Source organism: Salmo salar, chromosome ssa03 (genome assembly GCF_905237065.1).
Source record: "Salmo salar chromosome ssa03, Ssal_v3.1, whole genome shotgun sequence".
Lineage (NCBI taxonomy): Eukaryota > Metazoa > Chordata > Actinopteri > Salmoniformes > Salmonidae > Salmo > Salmo salar.
The window spans coordinates 41,331,904-41,350,246 of NC_059444.1; the positions used below are offsets into that span (position 1 = coordinate 41,331,904).

At 43.2% G+C, this 18,343-nt stretch overlaps 1 protein-coding gene across 11 annotated transcripts in view; it reads left to right on the plus strand.

Moving 5' to 3' along the window:
• The window catches only part of LOC106600513 (unconventional myosin-IXb), an 80,891-nt gene that overhangs the window by 35,065 nt on the left and 27,483 nt on the right, over positions 1–18,343 (plus strand). For 10 of the 11 annotated variants that reach the window (XM_014191933.2, XM_014191930.2, XM_014191929.2 and 7 more), the window contains 20 exons: positions 857–957; positions 1,770–1,893; positions 2,023–2,112; positions 2,548–2,664; positions 2,962–3,096; positions 3,284–3,405; positions 3,644–3,785; positions 4,068–4,257; positions 4,498–4,576; positions 5,872–5,964; positions 6,161–6,200; positions 6,405–6,527; positions 6,793–6,873; positions 7,475–7,708; positions 7,849–7,998; positions 8,230–8,387; positions 8,479–8,802; positions 9,356–9,538; positions 9,926–10,013; positions 16,452–16,658. In XM_014191933.2, the coding sequence (XP_014047408.1) occupies positions 857–957; positions 1,770–1,893; positions 2,023–2,112; positions 2,548–2,664; positions 2,962–3,096; positions 3,284–3,405; positions 3,644–3,785; positions 4,068–4,257; positions 4,498–4,576; positions 5,872–5,964; positions 6,161–6,200; positions 6,405–6,527; positions 6,793–6,873; positions 7,475–7,708; positions 7,849–7,998; positions 8,230–8,387; positions 8,479–8,802; positions 9,356–9,538; positions 9,926–10,013; positions 16,452–16,658 (2,781 nt within the window). The remainder of the gene's footprint in view (positions 1–856; positions 958–1,769; positions 1,894–2,022; positions 2,113–2,547; positions 2,665–2,961; positions 3,097–3,283; positions 3,406–3,643; positions 3,786–4,067; positions 4,258–4,497; positions 4,577–5,871; positions 5,965–6,160; positions 6,201–6,404; positions 6,528–6,792; positions 6,874–7,474; positions 7,709–7,848; positions 7,999–8,229; positions 8,388–8,478; positions 8,803–9,355; positions 9,539–9,925; positions 10,014–16,451; positions 16,659–18,343) is intronic. The other variant, XM_014191934.2, reaches the window with a different exon arrangement.

An 18,343-nucleotide genomic window follows, 5' to 3' on the forward strand; every position in this document is an offset into this window, starting at 1 on the left:
ACACACCAATTAGGAGATGGGAGAGGCCGGACTTGCAGCGCGTTGAGTGTCACAAATAGAACCTATTTCTATTTTAGCGCCTGGCCATGCAGGAGCTCGCTGAGGCGCGTGAGCAGTGTGGGTGCAATGATTGAATAACGTGTATGTGTACATTTATTTTGCAACACTCTTGCACGCGATGTGAGCGGTGTGGTCAGCATGTTAGTGTCAAACAGAGTTAATCTCTAGTCAATACTGCCCTATCAAGTGGCTCTGACTGTTACATTATGATGTGTTAGTGCACGTCTATCTGTCATCAGGGTAATACCTGTCTGTGTATAGAATAACTATCAAATTAATGACTCGAGACTTTGGTTGTGAGATGAAAGCTTGTTTTTAGTAATAATACTTGTTCACAATACATTTTATCACTTTAGATTCTACAAAACAATAAAAGATAGTTGCTAGCGAAAGCCAGGATAATCACTTGTACATAACTGGCGCGTTCTTGTTTTTCTTCATTTCTGACGCAAGGCATTCTGGTACTTGCGTCAATAGCGTAATCCAATGCAACAGAAATATGTACATAGTTCTTTTAATCTCCATCACAAGAATTTTAATACAAGTACTCTTACATATGTAAATAACTGTCAAATAAAATATCTTTAGATACAGCTCCATGAATTAACTGCAAACATTAACTCTGTAACCCATTAAAGTCCATAAGCCTGTACTCCAGCAATACAGATGCTAAAAGCATGTCTTCGTATTTTGTCTTTATTTTCTGTCAATTGTCTCTCTATTTTCTCATTTTTTCTGTCTAAGTGTATTGAGATTTAAAAAATTAAATTAAAATACTCTCTGTCACTCTGCTCAGGAGTACTTTCATTTAGAAGACGCTGAGGATCTCAGACATGAGTTCGAGAGGCTTCGTCAGGCCATGGAGATGGTGGGATTCCTGCCCTCCACTAAGAAACAGTACGTATGGATACTTTTAGGGTTAACTCTTCAGTCGAGCGAGGCGAGAGAGAGTGTAGGAGACAGAGGGAGACAAACTATAGTTTATAGAGATATCTCAAACCTTATCCTCTCCTCTTCACGTCACCTGTTCCATACTCTTGTCATCTGTCATGATCCCTGATATTATCTTTTTCATGAAGAGTTTCTGCCACAGTCACACCTGATGGAACTAAAACAGTCTGTATGTAACACTGCAACTCCACAAGAACTCCACCGCTCTCTCCCATTTCCGCAGCAGGTTAGAGCTTGTCAGTCCTAGCAGGAGAATAATGCAGGGAACATTTCAGCAGCAGACATCTGATCATGGCCTGACGGGTGTGGCAGGTGGAACAGTAGAACTTAGTTGCTCACCTAGTGGCCTACTGTGGCTGTTTCTCAACGTAATTATATGGTAGCTTGTAAACGATTATGCGTGTATATATGTATTCTATCCTTGAAATAAGGATGATGCCATAACTCATACTACTAGCCAGTGAGAGGCACTCATGGTGTGTGAAACTGTTATCCAGGTGTATTGTGCCCTATGTTTTCTTGTGCAGGATATCATTTTTACATTTTAGTAATTTAGCAGATGCTCTTATCCAGATGCATACATTTCATACATTTTTATTTTATGAAATTCTTTCATACTGGCCCCCCGTGGGAAACGAACCCACAACCCTGGCGTTGCAAACACCATGCTCTACCAACTGAGCCACACGGGACCAGTTATGATATGATATGATCAGTAATCCTGGTGTATTGTATAATAATCGTGCGTTTCTGTGTAGGATATTTTCCATGCTCTCTGCCATCCTGTATCTGGGCAACGTGACATACACCCAATCAGAAGACGGCCAGGGGCTGGAAGCGGGGCCAGCAGATGTCCTCTCAACCCTGTCTGACCTGCTCAAGGTAGAGGAATCAATCAATCAGTCAATATATTTATTGTGTAATCATTCAATCAATCAATATCTTTAGTCTCACCTGCTTAGAGGAACACCTGTACACAGCGTTAACTGATAATCTGCTCTGTTCTCATAGGTCAAACAGGAGTTGCTTGTGGAGGCTTTGACCAAGAGGAAACAAACAACAGCCAATGACAAATTAGTGTTACACTACACTCTCAAAGAAGTAGGGGTTCTAACACCTGTTACATTTATTTTCCTTTTTCTTCCTCACATGACATAAGGGAAAACTCCAGAATGTAGTTATAGCCAGGACCTGGATATTTTCCTTGTCATGTCACATGTGGTCAGAAAAAAATTGGTGCCCTGGTATTGTGGACTTATATGGCTCTTGTTAGCTTTGCAGCCCTTTTTTGTGGTGTTTCTTGCTGTTTTCCTATAGGCCATAACGATTGTTGTCTTGTCATTGTCCTACCCAGGCTGTGACTACTGTTGTCTTGTCATTGTCCTACCCAGGCTGTGACTACTGTCGTCTTGTCATTGTCCTACCCAGGCAGTGACTACTGTTGTCTTGTTGTCCTACCAAGGCTGTAACTATTGTCGTCTTGTTATTGTCCTACCCAGGCTGTGACAATCATTGTCTTGTTATTGTGCTTCCTAGGCTGTGACAGCACGGGACTCCATGGCCAAGTCTCTGTACAGCTCTCTGTTTGACTGGATTGTCCTGCACATAAACCACGCTCTGCTCAACAGACGAGACATGGAGGAGGCCGTCTCTGTAAGACAACCATTCACTGTACTGACCCTAACCCAGAGACAGCTTGTCACTGTACTAACCCTAACCTAACCCTTTCACTGCAGCTTTAAAGCCACAATCTGTAACTTTCACTTCCAGTAAAAAGTGCTGCCCCTACATTTGTTTGACAACCTTTCAACGCAGCTTTAGAAAGTATTAGTTTTACTTTTATTATTACACATTTAACTTTTCTATTTTCTCTATTTTCTTTCTCTGCATTGTTGGGAAGGGCCCGTTAAGTAAGCAGGAAAAAAATATTTATATTAACATTATTTTTAGTGTTTGTCCATAGGTATCCTGGATATATTTGGTTTTGAGGATTTCCAGACGAATAGCTTTGAACAGTTCTGCATCAACTACGCCAACGAGAAACTACAGTATTACTTCAACCAGCACATCTTCAAGCTGGAGCAGGTGAGCTCTATAAGGGAAAGGGGGATAAGTAGTCAGTTGCACAACTGAATGCATTATAAACCCTTCACCCCATAAAAGGGTACCTTCATGTGAAGTTAAATCATCTCTAATTGGGAATCAATAAAGTCATTTATTCATTCATCCACCCATCTATTCACGCATCCATCCGTCCATCCATCTATTCCAGAAGGAGTACCAGGCAGAGGGGATCAGCTGGAGTACCATAGACTACACGGACAACCTGGGCTGTATCCATCTGATCAGCCAGAAACCCACTGGGCTTTTCCACCTACTGGATGAGGAGAGCAAGTAAGTCTGGGAGGGCCAAGAGTTTGAACCTAAAACTAGGGCCCAGAGTGTTTCTAGTCAGGTCACAGGGTCAGGAAAATCTCTTGGCCCTGTCTGCAAGGGCTGTATCTCAGTAGTCTGTAGTTACTTCTTGTCTTATACCTTTATCACCACTGATTTAGAGGAAGTGGACGTGAAAAGAAGCTTACTGGTTGGCTTCCTCTATTGCTTTTACCTAACCCAGTCTTTGTGTCCTTAGTCTCCCCCAGGCCACGGATGACACTCTGCTGGACAAGTTCAAACAGCAGCATCAAGACAACCCGTACTTCGTCCCCACCACAGTGATGTTACCAGCCTTCGTCATCCAACACTTCGCTGGGAAGGTCAAATACCAGATCAAGGTAGAGAAAGGGCAAGGGGAGCAACCTATTAGTCTACACTGTCAGTCAAAAGGACATCACACAGCTAACTGTCCTCCTTCCAACCCTTTCTTTATCCTGTCTTCCTCCTCTCCTTGTGTCCCTCTCCCTCTCCATCTCCTTCCTCTCCTCCTTCCTCCATACCTCTCCTCTTCCTCTCTACATCCCTGTGTCTCTCTCCCTTCTCAACCCCTCTCCCTCGTCATCTCCTCTCATTCCCTCTCTCTACCTCTCCTCTTCCCCTCCTCTCCTTATCATGATCAGGATTTCCGGAAGAAGAACACGGATCACATGCGTCCAGACATCGTGGCATTGCTACGTAGCAGCGAGCGGGCATTCATGCGTCAGCTGATTGGGTCAGACCCGGTGGCAGTGTTCCGATGGGGCATCCTCCGGGCCACCATACGCATCATAGCGGCCTTCAAAGAGGCTGGAAGCCGCCGGGCAATCCCAGGTAGGCTTCACTTTAGATACCCTCTCTCCTAGACCTGTCCAATCAGGGTATTTCACGTTTACATGAACTGGCTGGGCAAGAGAAAACGGTGTCCTTTTTATTAGCATATAACTGTAATTGGTCAAGAGTTTAGTTTCTTTTCTGGTCAGGTTATGAGTCTCTTGAGATATGACTTGCTACACTTTGGTGGCGACGATGATGATAAGATGACTAACATGGCAAGGCCTGTTTACTCTACAGGTCTGGTGAAATGCACCTCCCGTCGGTCTATAGGGGAACTGAAGAGGAGACCGAGCTCGGCTCTGCAGAGACTGTCCAGGTAAGAGGAGAGAGACTATGCTGCCACTCGTTACAGTTGCAACGTTATAGTTGAGCATGTTTCACCGTCATCTAAAGAGAAGAGACAGGAGGCCTTAGTCCCGGGGTGTGCTATCGTATCCACCGAGGGATGATGTAGGGGCAGGTTTTTGTTCCAGCCAAACGCATCAAATCAAAGTTTGTTGGTCAGATGTGCCAAATACAACAGGTGTGGGCTTGACAGTGTGTGTCTTCATGTGTGTGGGAGTGTCAGTGTAGAAATAAATAATTAAGGGGGTCAATGTATACAGTCTGGGTAGCCATTTGATTACCGGTTTAACAGTCTTATGGCTTGGGGGTAGAAGCTGTTCAGGAGCCTTTTGGTCCCAGACTTGGCATTCCTGTACCGCTTGCCATGTGGTAGCAGAGAGAACAGTCTATGACTTCGGTGGCTGGAGTCTTTCACAATTTTTGGGGGCTTCCTCTGACACCGCCTGATATAGAGGTCCTGGATGGCAGGGAGTTTGGCCCCAGTGATGTACTGGGTTGTACATGCTACCCTCTGTAGCGTCTTGCGGTCGTATGATGAGCACTTGCCATAGAAAGCGGTGATGCAGCCAGTCAAGATGCTTTCAATGGTGCAGCTGTAGAACCTTTTGAGGATCTGACGGCTCATGACAAATCTTTTCAGGCTCCTTCACGACTGTGCTGGTGTGTTTGGACCATGATAGGTTCTGATTGATGTGGACACCGAGGAATTGAAGCTCTCGAACTGCTCCTCTACAGCCCCGTCGATGTGAGTGGGGCATGTTCGGCCCTTTGTTTCTTGTAGTCCACGATGAGCTCCTTGGTCCTCCCCACGTTGAGGGAAAGGATGTTGTCCTGGCACCACACTGCCAGGTCTCTGACCTACTTCCTATAGGCTGTCTCATCGTTGTCAGTGATCAAGCCTACCACTCGTGTCGTCAGCAAACTTAATGATGGTGTTGGAGTTGTGCGTGGCCGCAGTCGTGGGTGTACAGGAAGTACAGGAGGGGACTGAGCACGCACCCCTGAGGGAGCCCCCATGTTGAGGGTCAGCGTGACGGATGTGTTGTTGCCTACCCTCACCACCTGGGGTGGCCCGTCAGGATCCATTTTCAGAGGGATGTGTTCAGTCCCAGGGTTCTTAGCAGCTTAGTGATGAGTTTGGAGGACACTATGGTGTTGAACGTGAACAGCAATCTCACGTAGGTGTTCCTTTTGTCCAGGTGGGAAAAGACAGTGTGGAGTACAATAGAGATTGCGTCATCCGATTCAACTAACATTTTTCTCCAGCCACAGCTCCCTACTGGACTTCTCGTTCGATCGGTCCGATGACAATCCTCTGGAGGTGTTCGAGGACATCTTTGCCAACTACGAGAAAAAGAAGTAAGTGGACTGGAGGGAAAAAGCAGGAGCCAGGTTGTTGATGGGGTGTTACATACTGCACATTATCAACAAGAAACTATGCTGAAAGCTAGCCTGCTGTAGCCAACTCTATCATTGGCCATTAATAGATAATTGTCACCCATCTTGCCTGTAAAATCCAGGTCACCACCATCTCTCTTGTCTTTTCTCCCCATAGGAAGAGCAAGGCCAGCAAGCACAAGCAGCTCATTCCTACGGTAATGTATTAGTAGTTGCCATTATCAAAGAAGTGATTTCTTGGGTCTTTTTATTGGTTTATGTTACTTCTGTACTGTCTTTACAGTTCACATAGACAGGACAGTCTCCTGGCCCTATGTATAATCATATTACAATACTGTGTCATTGTAGTTGTGTAACAATGTGTGATGATGATTGATTGATTGATGTGGTACGTCCTACAGAATCTGATGAACTCTCGGTCCCTGAAGCACATCGTAGGCCTGACGCTCCATGACCGCGCCTCCCGCTCTCTGCTCCACCCACATCAGAGGAAGAAACCACCCAGCATCAGCGCTCAGTTCCAGGTCTGCTTTCCCAACACACACGCAGGCCGCATGCACACACGCAGGCCGCATGCACACACGCAGGCCGCATGCACACACGCAGGCCGCATGCACACACACAGGCCGCATGCACACCAGCCTCCTCCCACTGAGAGCTGACCAGAACAATGAGCTTGTCTTAGCATTGTGTGTATGTCATTAAAACTCCATTAAAGATCACTAATGGGAGCTGTAAACAGCATTACCTCAGCTAACTGGTGTAATATATTGTAATGTTATTCTGCAGGCGTCTCTCAATAAGCTGCTGGAGACTGTGGGGAAAGCAGAGCCTTTCTTCATCCGCTGTATCCGTTCCAATGCTGAGAAGGTAGGATTACATGTACTGTATAAAGATTGTCTATGTCTATCCCTTAAAGAAAAGGTCACATCATTTCACGTGAAATTTCACATGTGAAAACATGTTTTTGGAACACTTCACATGTGATCACGTGAAATTCATGTGGTTTTTCCGTAAGGGAATACCTAGGACGATACAGTATTTACCAGGGTTGGGGTCAATTCCATATAAATTAAGAAAGTAAACCAAATTCCAATTCAGAATTTTTCTAATTGAAAAGCATTGAAGAGAATTTGAATTTGAATTTTAGTGTACTTCCTGAATTAACCCCAACCCTTAAATTTATTTGCATTTTGTCAATTTAGCACAGTGGTTTTCAAATTTCCTCCGGGACCCCCAGACATCACAATTTTGTATCCCTAAACTAGCACACTTGATTCATCTAGTCAATGGCTTGATGATTACTTGACAAGTTGAATCAGGTTAGCTAGCTCTGGAATAGTTCAAATATATGGAACGTTCCGAGGAACGGTTTGTAAACCCCTGATTTAGCAGACGCTTAAGTCAGTATTGATGACAGAATTTCTCTGTTTAATGCATTCAGTGATGCAACTCTTTGTGTTCCTTGCAGAAGGAGATGCTGTTTGACAATGCTCTGGTGCAACAGCAGCTGAGGTACACAGGCATGTTGGAGACGGTACGCATCCAGAAGTCTGGCTACAACGCCAAGTTCACCTTCACAGAGTTCCTAGAGCAGTTCAAAGTGTTGCTGCCTAAAGAAGCCACCACAGCACCAGAGGACATAGCTAACCTGCTGCAGAAGATGGGCCTAGGACGGAGCACATACCAGATTGGGAAAACCAAGGTAACACTTTACATTATAGCCATTATAGCCTCCATAGAAAAGCTGAAAAGTGATTTAGTAATTCTTGCTTAAACAACTAAAAGCATAATTTGACTTTATATTAAACATGTAGTCCCATCTAAATGTCCTTTTTCTCCCAGGTGTTCCTGAAGGATAGGGTGAAGCAGCATCTCCAGGACACCCTGAACAAGGAAGTGATGCGTCACATCATCATCCTGCAGCGCTGGTTCAGGGCCTGTCTCAGCAGGAGCCACTTCCTCTACAAGAAAGACGCCGCCATCAGAATACAGGTTTGTACCTATATGGCAGAAACCATGATCACACTGGTAACTATTGCTTAAAATCACAACAATGTGTACAAGACCTATCCCAGCGCTTGTAATATAATTTTCAGGGAGCACTGTATAAAAAGCCCCTGTGTGGTAGGGTAAGATGAATGTATTTTTACAGCGGTGCGGCTACTGTGTCCTAGCCAAATTTCCCCTCAGGGATAATAAAGTTGATCTCATCTTCTCCTATAGCGATGTTGGCGTGCGTTCCGGGCGGACACCAGATGCCGTGCGGCCACAGTGATCCAGGCAGCGTGGCGAGGCTCTCAGAAGAGGACAGACTACCTCAGAAAGAGGAACAGCATCAAGAAGATGCAAACACTGATCAGGAACAAACAAGGTCGAAACAGGTACTAAGACTCATCTTTTTATATCCTAAAAATGTACAATAAAGTTATAGAACTTTGAACTTCAGGGCCCTGAATCTGACCCTACTTCTAGCTCAAAGGCTGAGGTAGAGAAGCCCATGCCTCCCCAGCTCCCTTCCAAGCCCCAGCCCAAGCTGCAGCCCAAGCACCAGACCCAGCCCTCTCCCAAGCTACCGCCCAAGCGCCAGACCCAGCACCAGAGAAGCCTGGAGAGGAAGGAACTGAAGAGGCAGCACAGTTTGGAACCAAGCCGCAATAGGAGCTTCCAACCAGGCCCAGAGGTTAACAGACAGGAGGCTACCCAGGGGAACACAGAATTGGAGAAGAGAGAGGGTAGAGGCTCTCCACCTCCTTTCCACAGACCTCTCTCCCTCCCCCTGGACCCCAAGGCTGGCAGGTACAATTCTCTCCCATCCCTCACCTCTCTCCCGCTCACCCCATCCTTCACCTCTGACCTATCCACTGTGATAGCTGATGTCTGCAGTGGCAGATTAGGTGGCAGTGGCATCCCCCAGGTGGTTGCTCTCTACATATTGGTAGTGGATGAAGTGAGCGCCCAGTCTCCCACCCACCTCAATGCAAATTAAGTGTTTTAGCACCTGCTGAAAAATATTGTATAAATCTGTTATTATTCAGTGTAAAGTGTTTTGTTAGGTGGAAAAGCACCATGTACGGTACCATGCAAACGTTCGGACACCTACTCATTCAAGAGTGTGCAAAGCTGTCAAGGCAAAGGGTGGCTACTTTGAAGAATCTCAAATATATTTTGATTTGTTTAAAAAAAAAATGGGGTTACTACATGATTCCATATGTATTATTCCATAGTTTTGATGTCTTCAATATTATTCTACGATGTAGAAAATTGCAAAAAGAAAGAAAAATCCTTGAATGAGTAGGTGTCAACTTTTGACTGGTACTGTAAATCCAATCCATATTATGTTTTTTAACAGGGATGGAGAGGGGGCGCTCACCAGCCTGTCCCCTCACACAGGCACCCTGGAGCGCTACTCCCACTTGCAGGATATCAAGGAGCATGCAAAGAGGTGGAAGAGCAGGAGGGAGGGAGGACATCCGGAAGACTCCAGCCCTGAGATCCAGCGGCCCAGGGATAAACGCATGGAGGGGTTGCTGCTGTATGACATATTATTATGTGATGTTATCATAATGTTATGTCCAGTGGTGAAGTGGAGAGTAAACACCATTTATGCACCGGTGTTGACTCACATTTTGCGGAAAAAGGCATTGAAGGTATAGGGAGCGTTACTTTACTCACCGCGAACATCGTTTACCCACCTATTTTCTTACCTCTATATCACTGGTTAGGTCATGTCTTAGTGTTTCTCTCAACCATACCTGTTAAGACCCTTCAATGTCCCCTCAGTATGATCTTGGATCACTAGGTAGATATACATCAGTTGTTTCTTTCCCCATTCTCTCATTTATTTTTCATCAATATCTTATAGCAATGTCTTGAATTCTAACAGTGTTTACAGTTTACATATTTCTATCTCTTAACTCAGGAACCGAGGAAAGTCTATCTCGCTGGACAACGTGTCCAAGCTCAGCTCCTCAGGGTCAGGCTCAGACAGCTCTTCCTCCATTACTGAGGTACTACTACTCTACTATTGTTCCTTCATACACTGTAGGTATATACTACTGAGGTATTCTTCTCTCATAATGTAATTATTACTTTTACACTACTACACCATTACGTATCACAGCTCTCCCTCTGTCACTGAGGTACTGGTCTCATACTGTATGGGACTGTCATTAATATTATTCTATTACGCTATTGCCTCATTACCTATCACACACACAGATACAGTTGAAGTCGGAAGTTTACATACACCTTAGCCAAATACATTTAAACTCAGTTTTTCACAATTCCTGACATTTAATCATAGTAAAAATTCCCTGTCTTAGGTCAGTTAAGATCACCACTTTATTTTAAGAATGCTAAATGTCAAAATAATAGTAGAGAGAATGATTTATTTCAGCTTTTATTTCTTTCATCACATTCCCAGTGGGTCAGAAGTTTACATACACTCAATTAGTATTTGGTAGCATTGCCTTTAAATTGTTAAACTTGGGTCAAACGTTTCAGGTAGCCTTCCACAAGCTTCCCACAATAAGATGGGTGAATGTTGGCCCATTCCTCCTGACAGAGCTGGTGTAACTGAGTTAGGTTTGTTGGCCTCCTTGCTCGCACACGCTTTTTCAGTTCTGCCCACAGATTTTCTATAGGCTTGAGGGCAGGGCTTTGTGATGGCCACTCCAATACCTTGACTTTGTTGTCCTTAAGCTATTTTGCCACAACTTTGGAAGTATGCTTGGGGTTATTGACCATTTGGAAGACCCATTTTCGACCAAGCTTTAACTTCCTGACTGACGTCTTGAGATGTTGCTTCAATATATTCACATACGTTTCCTTCCTCATGATGCCATCTACTTTGTGAAGTGCACCAGTCCCTCCTGCAGCTAAGCACCCCCACAACCTGATGCAGCCACCCCCCGTGCCTCACTGGCTAAACTGTTCTATTTTTTGTTTCATCAGACCAGAGGACATTTCTCCAAAAAGTACGATCTATGTCCCCATGTGCAGTTGCAAACTGTAGTCTGGCTTTTTTAATGGCGGTTTTGGAGCAGTGGCATCTTCCTTGCTGAGTGGCCTTTCAGGTTATGTCGATATAGGACTCGTGTAAACTTGTGAACTTCTGATCCACGGGAATTGTGATATTGTTGGAGAAATTACTTGTGTCATGCACAAAGTAGATGTCCTAACCGACTTGCCAAAACTATAGTTTGTTAACAAGATATTGTGGAGTGGTTGAAAAACGAGTTTTAATGATTCCAACCTAAATGAATGTAAGGGAAGACCCCCCTGAAATGTACAAAAATGAATGGGAACATATTGTCACTGTACGAAACATATACATGGTGTCCAATACCACTCAAATGGTCACACAGCAAAAATCCAATAGATGGCGAGCGCGCTCCACTGTACATTTTCATATTGCAAATGCACATCAAGTCAAGACCCAAGGGTCAAATGGAACGTTCCTGAGGTTGAATTGTGCTTCTAACCCTAACGGTTCTCCCGCTGTCACCCAAAAGCACCTGAAATTTAGGGCCAGGCTTCATTTTGGGCCTTCTTTTTTTCACGGTCGCTGCGCTCAGACCGAGCGAGCTACGGTCAAGCGGGGCATCTCGTTGAACTCGGCACAGCCTAGAGATTATGGTAATGCCATTGCAGGCTCTGTGTATCTTTAAGCCCCGCACTGTGTCACTCCATCCTTTCTGTGTGTGTGTGTGTGTGTGTGTGTGTGTGTGTGTGTGTGTGTGTGTGTGTGTGTGTGTGTGTGTGTGTGTGTGTGTGTGTGTGTGTGTGTGTGTGTGTGAGCTTTTCTTTGAAGTTTTGAAAAGATCTGACCTTTTTAACCTCTTACATCTTGACGTTCCGCTAGCGGAACACCTGCTCCAATATCCAATGATAGGCGTGGCGCGAATTACAAATTCCTCAAAAATACAAAAACTTCAATTTTTCAAACATATGACTATTTCACAGCATTTTAAAGATAAGACTCTCCTTTATCTAACCACACTGTCCGATTTCAAAAAGGCTTTACAGCGAAAGCAAAACATTAGATTATGTCAGCAGAGTACCAAGCCAGAAATAATCAGACACCCATTTTTCAAGCTAGCATATAATGTCACAAAAACCCAGAAGACAGCTAAATGCAGCACTAACCTTTGATGATCTTCATCAGATGACAATCCTAGGACATTATGTTATACAATACATGCATGTTTTGTTCAATCAAGTTCATATTTATATCAAAAAACAGCTTTTTACATTAGCATGTGACGTTCAGAACTAGCATACTTCCGGGGAATTTCCGGGGAATTTGCTAACAATTTACTAAATTACTCACGATAAACGTTCACAAAAAGCATAACAATTATTTTAAGAATTATAGATACAGAACTCCTCTATGCACTCGATATGTCCGATTTTAAAATAGCTTTTTGGTGAAAGCACATTTTGCAATATTCTAAGTACATAGCCCAGCCATCACGGGCTAGCTATTTAGACACCCGGCAAGTTTAGCCTTCACCAATATCAGATTTACTATTATAAAAGTTTGATTACCTTTTGTTGTCTTCGTCAGAATGCACTCCCAGGACTGCTACTTCAATAACAAATGTTGGTTTGGTCCAAAATAATCCATCGTTATATCCGAATAGCGGCGTTTTGTTCGTGCGTCCCAGACACTATCCGAAATGGTAAATCAGGGTCGTGCGCATGGCGCAATTCGTGACAAAAAAAATCTAAATATTCCATTACCGTACTTCGAAGCATGTCAACCGCTGTTTAAAATCCATTTTTATGCCATTTTTCTCGTTAAAAAAGCGATAATATTCCGACCGGGAATGTCCATTTAGCTAAACAGAGGAAAGAAAACAAAGCTTTCGGTCGACGTGGGCACGAGCCTGAGTCTCACAGTACTGTAACCAGCCACTACCCAAACGCGCTACTTTTTTTCAGCCAGAGCCTGCAAAGCCACGATTCAGCATTTTGCCGCCTTCTGAGAACCTATGGCAGCCGTAGGAAGTGTCACGGGACAGCTAAGATCCTCACTCTTCAATAAACAGAGACAAGAAGAACGACACCTTGTCAGACAGGCCACTTCCTGCATGAAATCTTCTCAGGTTTTTGCCTGCCATATGAGTTCTGTTATACTCACAGACACCATTCAAACAGTTTTAGAAACTTTAGGGTGTTTTCTATCCAAAGCCAATAATTATATGCATATTCTAGTTACTGGGCAGGAGTAGTAACCAGATTAAATCGGGTACGTTTTTTATCCAGCCGTGAAAATACTGCCCCCTAGCCATAACAGGTTAACCCTTCGAAACAGCCCCTATGACACCATTTTAAGGCACTTCCGGTTGACACAGGAAGCCGAAAGTAAACACATATCCTCCTTGGGGTAGTCTCTTTAAGTTTTTACGTTAAGAACGGACTTATTTACAAAGGGTTGAATGAGTGTGTGTTATTTCAGAAAATCACAAATCTCGCAGAGCTCCGAAACCCGCCTTAACGGATTCGTCTGAACACGCTGCAACTGGATCTGTAACTTTTTAGGGGGAACATTTTTTATTTATTTTTTAACATCACCAATTGTACATTGTACGATTTCTCTTAAATTACGATAGATAAATGGCTGGTTCTTTTTTTCCTGACACCGTAGGTTCATGTACTTTGACGTGAAGCGGTCAAATTAGCGCTCTATTTTCGTTTTTGACCTTTAATCACAGAAAAATTGCCTTAACTCAAAAAACGTTGAGGCCTCGACGCCATCTTGTTCAGGGCTAACTGCCCATTATGCCAAACCTATGCTCACCAAGTTTCATCTTCAAAGTCTTTTCCGTTTAGGACAAATGGCCACGGCGTGATTGGTGATGTTTTGTACATTTGCAATAAGATTCCATTCGCCATCTGCTGGAATTTACCGGGACAGCGGAAAAATGACCAAAGTTTTATAAAACGGAAACCGAATGTCCGAGAGACTTCGTTCGATATCTTCCCGGAAGATCTGGCCCCGGTGCACGGCCCGCCGCCGTCCGCGAATTTTACAAACATTTGCGGACGTCTAGTAAGTATGGTCCGTACATTTGCAATATGGAGTTTCTCATTGATCATACAGCAAATGCCAAAAAGTGCTCTTCATGTATGTAAACTTACGTCTTCAACTGTAGCTAAGATGCTATGTGACGTGTTGTTACTGTATTTCCTAACCCCCTGCTGCTGCTGACACACACATGGATGGATCCCACTCTTCAGCTGGTCAGAAGGCACGAAGCGGGAAAACCTTTTATAAACCGAAAAAATCAAATTCGGCATTCTTTTTTTGGGGGGCGGAAAGATTTAGTTTAACTTGTTATGGATAGGGTGCAGTATTTTCCCGGCCGGATAAAAAACGTACCCGATTTAATCTGATTATTACTCCTGCCCAGAAACTAGAATATGCATATAATTATTAGCTTTGGATAGAAAACACTCCAAAGTTTCTAAAACTGTTTGAATGGTGTCTGTGAGTATAACAGAACTCATTTGGCAGGCCAAAACCTGAGAAGATTCCAAACAGGAAGCGCCCTCTCTGACCATTTCTTGGCCTTCTTGATCATCTCTATCCAAAACAGGGGATCTCTGCTGTAACGTGACATTTTCTAACGCTCCCATAGGCTCTCAGAAGGTGCCAGAACGTTGAATGATGACTTTGCAGGCCTTGGCTGAAAAACAGTAGCGCATTTGGATAGTGGTCGATCTGAGAACAATGAGACTGGTGTGCGCGTGCACGAGAAGAGTCCATCTTACTTTCTCTCTCTTTGAACGAAAACAACGACTCCCGGTCGGAATATTATCGCTTTTTTACGAGAAATTTTAAACAGCGTTTGACATGCTTCGAAGTACGGTAATGGAATATTTTGAATTTTTTTGTCACGAAACGCACCGGGCGCGTCACCCTTCTTTACCCTTCGGATAGTGTCTTGAACGCACAACAAAACGCCGCTATTTGGATATAACTATGGATTATTTGGAACCAAAACAACATTGGGTGATGAAGTAGAAGTCCTGGGAGTGCATTCTGACGAAGAACAGCAAAGGTAATCCAATTTTTCTTATAGTAAATCTGAGTTTGGTGAGTACCAAACTTGGTGGGTGTCAAAATAGCTAGCCGGGCTATCTACTCAGAATATTGCAAAATGTGCTTTCACCGAAAAGCTATTTTAAAATCGGACACCACGATTGCATAAAGGAGTTCTGTATCTATAATTCTTAAAATAATTGTTATGTTTTTTGTGAACGTTTATCGTGAGTAATTTAGTAAATTCACCGGAAGTGTTCGGTGGGAATGCTAGTTCTGAACGTCACATGCTAATGTAAAAAGCTGTTTTTTGATATAAATATGAACTTGATTGAACAAAACATGCATGTATTGTATAACATAATGTCCTAGGAGTGTCATCTGATGAAGATCATCAAAGGTTAGTGCTGCATTTAGCTGTGGTTTTGTTTTTTGTGACATTATATGCTAGCTTGAAAAATGGGTGTCTGACTATTTCTGGCTGGGTACTCTGCTGACATAATCTAATGTTTTGCTTTCGCTGTAAAGCCTTTTTTGAAATCGGACAGTGTGGTTAGATAAAGGAGAGTCTTGTCTTTAAAATGGTGTAAAATAGTCATATGTTTGAAAAATTGAAGTTTTCGGATTTTCAAGGACTTTGTATTTCACGCCACGCCCATCATTGGATATTGGAGCAGGTGTTCCGCTAGCGGAACGTCTAGATGTAAGAGGTTATTAAGACATTCGACGACTTAACATTTCACAGATGGAACCACTAAACTAGACATGATGTTGGCTGGGACTTCCCAAACTTTCCAACTTTTGACATAAAGACGAATAAAGATTACAAACATGAATGATATCATACTTGCCCAAACCTACATGTTCCCACAGTATCCATACCCATCTTGTTTGTTCTCAATTTAAAAATATATTTCTAGGGCATGTTATACTTTATGCCAATTGTTCTATTTTATCTGTAGCCAACATTTTTTCAATACTTAAATAATAATGCGTTTGATTCATCCACTGTCTTAATGATCATGTGATTTCCAGTTTTTAAAGGGAAATTTAAAAAAATGTCTACTTCATATTTATCATCTCCAGCACCACCAACATATGAAGTAAAAAAAATTAAAATATTTCCAATTAGGTAACGTTTTTTTTCTAAATTATTGATAACAAAAGAATGGTCCAACCCACTGCACCCTCATATGCCATGTCTTGAAATAGTCGGATTAAAAGTAAACTTACATTGTAAATCTTCTGATAGCCACTTTCTAACTCTTAAGAAAATTCTAAATGCTACCACCTGTTTCAAAATGTATTTTTCCAATTTTGCTCCTACTGAACACAGTGAGGGGTCTCTCAGTCCCTCAACTCACCAGTGCCTCTTTACCTTTCCTGGCCACCATAGGTCAGGGTGCGATCCCGCAAGCGGCCCAATCACAAGCGGCGGTTAGCCTACGCCCGCAGCGGACTGATGTTTAACCTTAAGGGTTCCCAGGAGAGCGAGTTTTGGAGCTTTCCCCTCCCCCCCATGAGCCCCTCACCAGGGGTCAGTGGCATGGGCCAGTCCAACCAGTCAGAGGTCAACATCCATCCACGCAAACCTGAGGTCCAGGTATCAACCGGCCTGACTATGGAAAACTACTACGGGTCCTGGCACTGGCACTGCACGCTGACTGACTCTTGCTGTGCATGCACTGCAGGCTTTGTGTATGTTAAGACAGGGTCTCATCTCCGCTCGTCTCACAGTCCCTGGCTGGATGGGTCTGCAATGTTCTACAGTGTTCTGCGGGTTCTATATACTGGCTTCTCTTCTTCAGGCCAGGGAAAGACCCAGAAAACAGAGCTAGTCACAACCATGAACCATCCTCTGCCACCTAAACACAGTGGCTGGATGGCTCTCTGGTTGCTGCAGCTTGTTTCTGACATTTTTTGTCACAATGTTTAGGCAACACCATCAAAACCACGTACAGTTCACATCCCAGTGATACAAGTTCAATGTTATGTGAGTAGTAATGGGACTAGTTCCCCAGTTGTCCTTGTGTGTATTCCCTCTTGGTAGAGAGAGATAATAATTGTTGTGTTCTACAAACTATAGCCTCTCATATAGCACACAGGTTTGTGCCAATCAAGATACACAATGATAACTAATATTTTAGTCTGTGATGTTCATTGCTGCCCTCAATTGGCTAGGCTCATGATGCTGCTGAAGGTGTAAACATGGGTTAAGAGGGAGTTTCCACCATATTCCTTTACCTCAGTCCATTCCTTTGACGTCCATGGTGGGAGATTCTTGTAAGAGAGCGCTATTCAGGGAGCAGGAAGGGGGAGAGACTGAACTTGGCTATGGGTGTGGCGGCTGCAGGCAGACAGGCGTTCCTGCTGGGGAATGGGTACTAACCAATGATGTATATAAACCCTTGATTGATTATGCTATGTGTTGGCCAATGAGCGGCTTTGAAGCCATTGGCCTCCATATTGGTACTCCTCAGAAGGAGCAGTCCTCCATAGGAATGAATGGAATTCTACAGTATTTCAATCAAATGTTTCAAGGACAAAATACCTGTATTTAAGTATTTCTTTGTTGAATTGGGGACAGTAGCATTAGTACTCTCTAAAAATGATACTTTAAGAAAAATGTTGAAATATATTTTTTGTTTATTTTTCTGTTCATTTCACATAATATAATTTTAAAGAATGCTTTAAAGCTAGAAATCCGCAGCTAAAACAATAACTTAGCGGCCACCCGGCCTTTGTTTTGGTAAAAAGGCGGAGGGTAATTATTTTTTTAACCATGTTTTGAGGATGTACAGTGTTTGTTTACATTTAACTTGTTTACAAACATTGAAGTAAAAAAAAAGGGGGGTATGACAGTTGATCTAAGCTCAAGGAGGTATTTATAAGGTATATTCTTCAACAACAAAAAAAACATAAAGAATCAGTGGGTTTATCATTCATTTATAAGTCCAAAAATGTATGTAGCAACTAAGGACTCTCAAAAACGAATGTAGACATTCTATAACTTCTAAAATATTTTTTACAATGGAGGAAAAATGTCTGCACAAAAATGGCTGCGCACTGGCTTCAAAATATCCCTCCCTACAGTCATCTAGGGTTTATACACATCATTGGAACTAACGAACTAACTGGTGTGGCTGGGCATGGGAGTTTTGCGCTAGTACTACACCTACAGACACTGGGGAAATGGCATGACATCTGTTCTCAATACTTTCTTACTTTCTAGGCACCATCATTCCCCACATGTTACTGGTTAATAATTATGTATCTGATTTGCCCCCA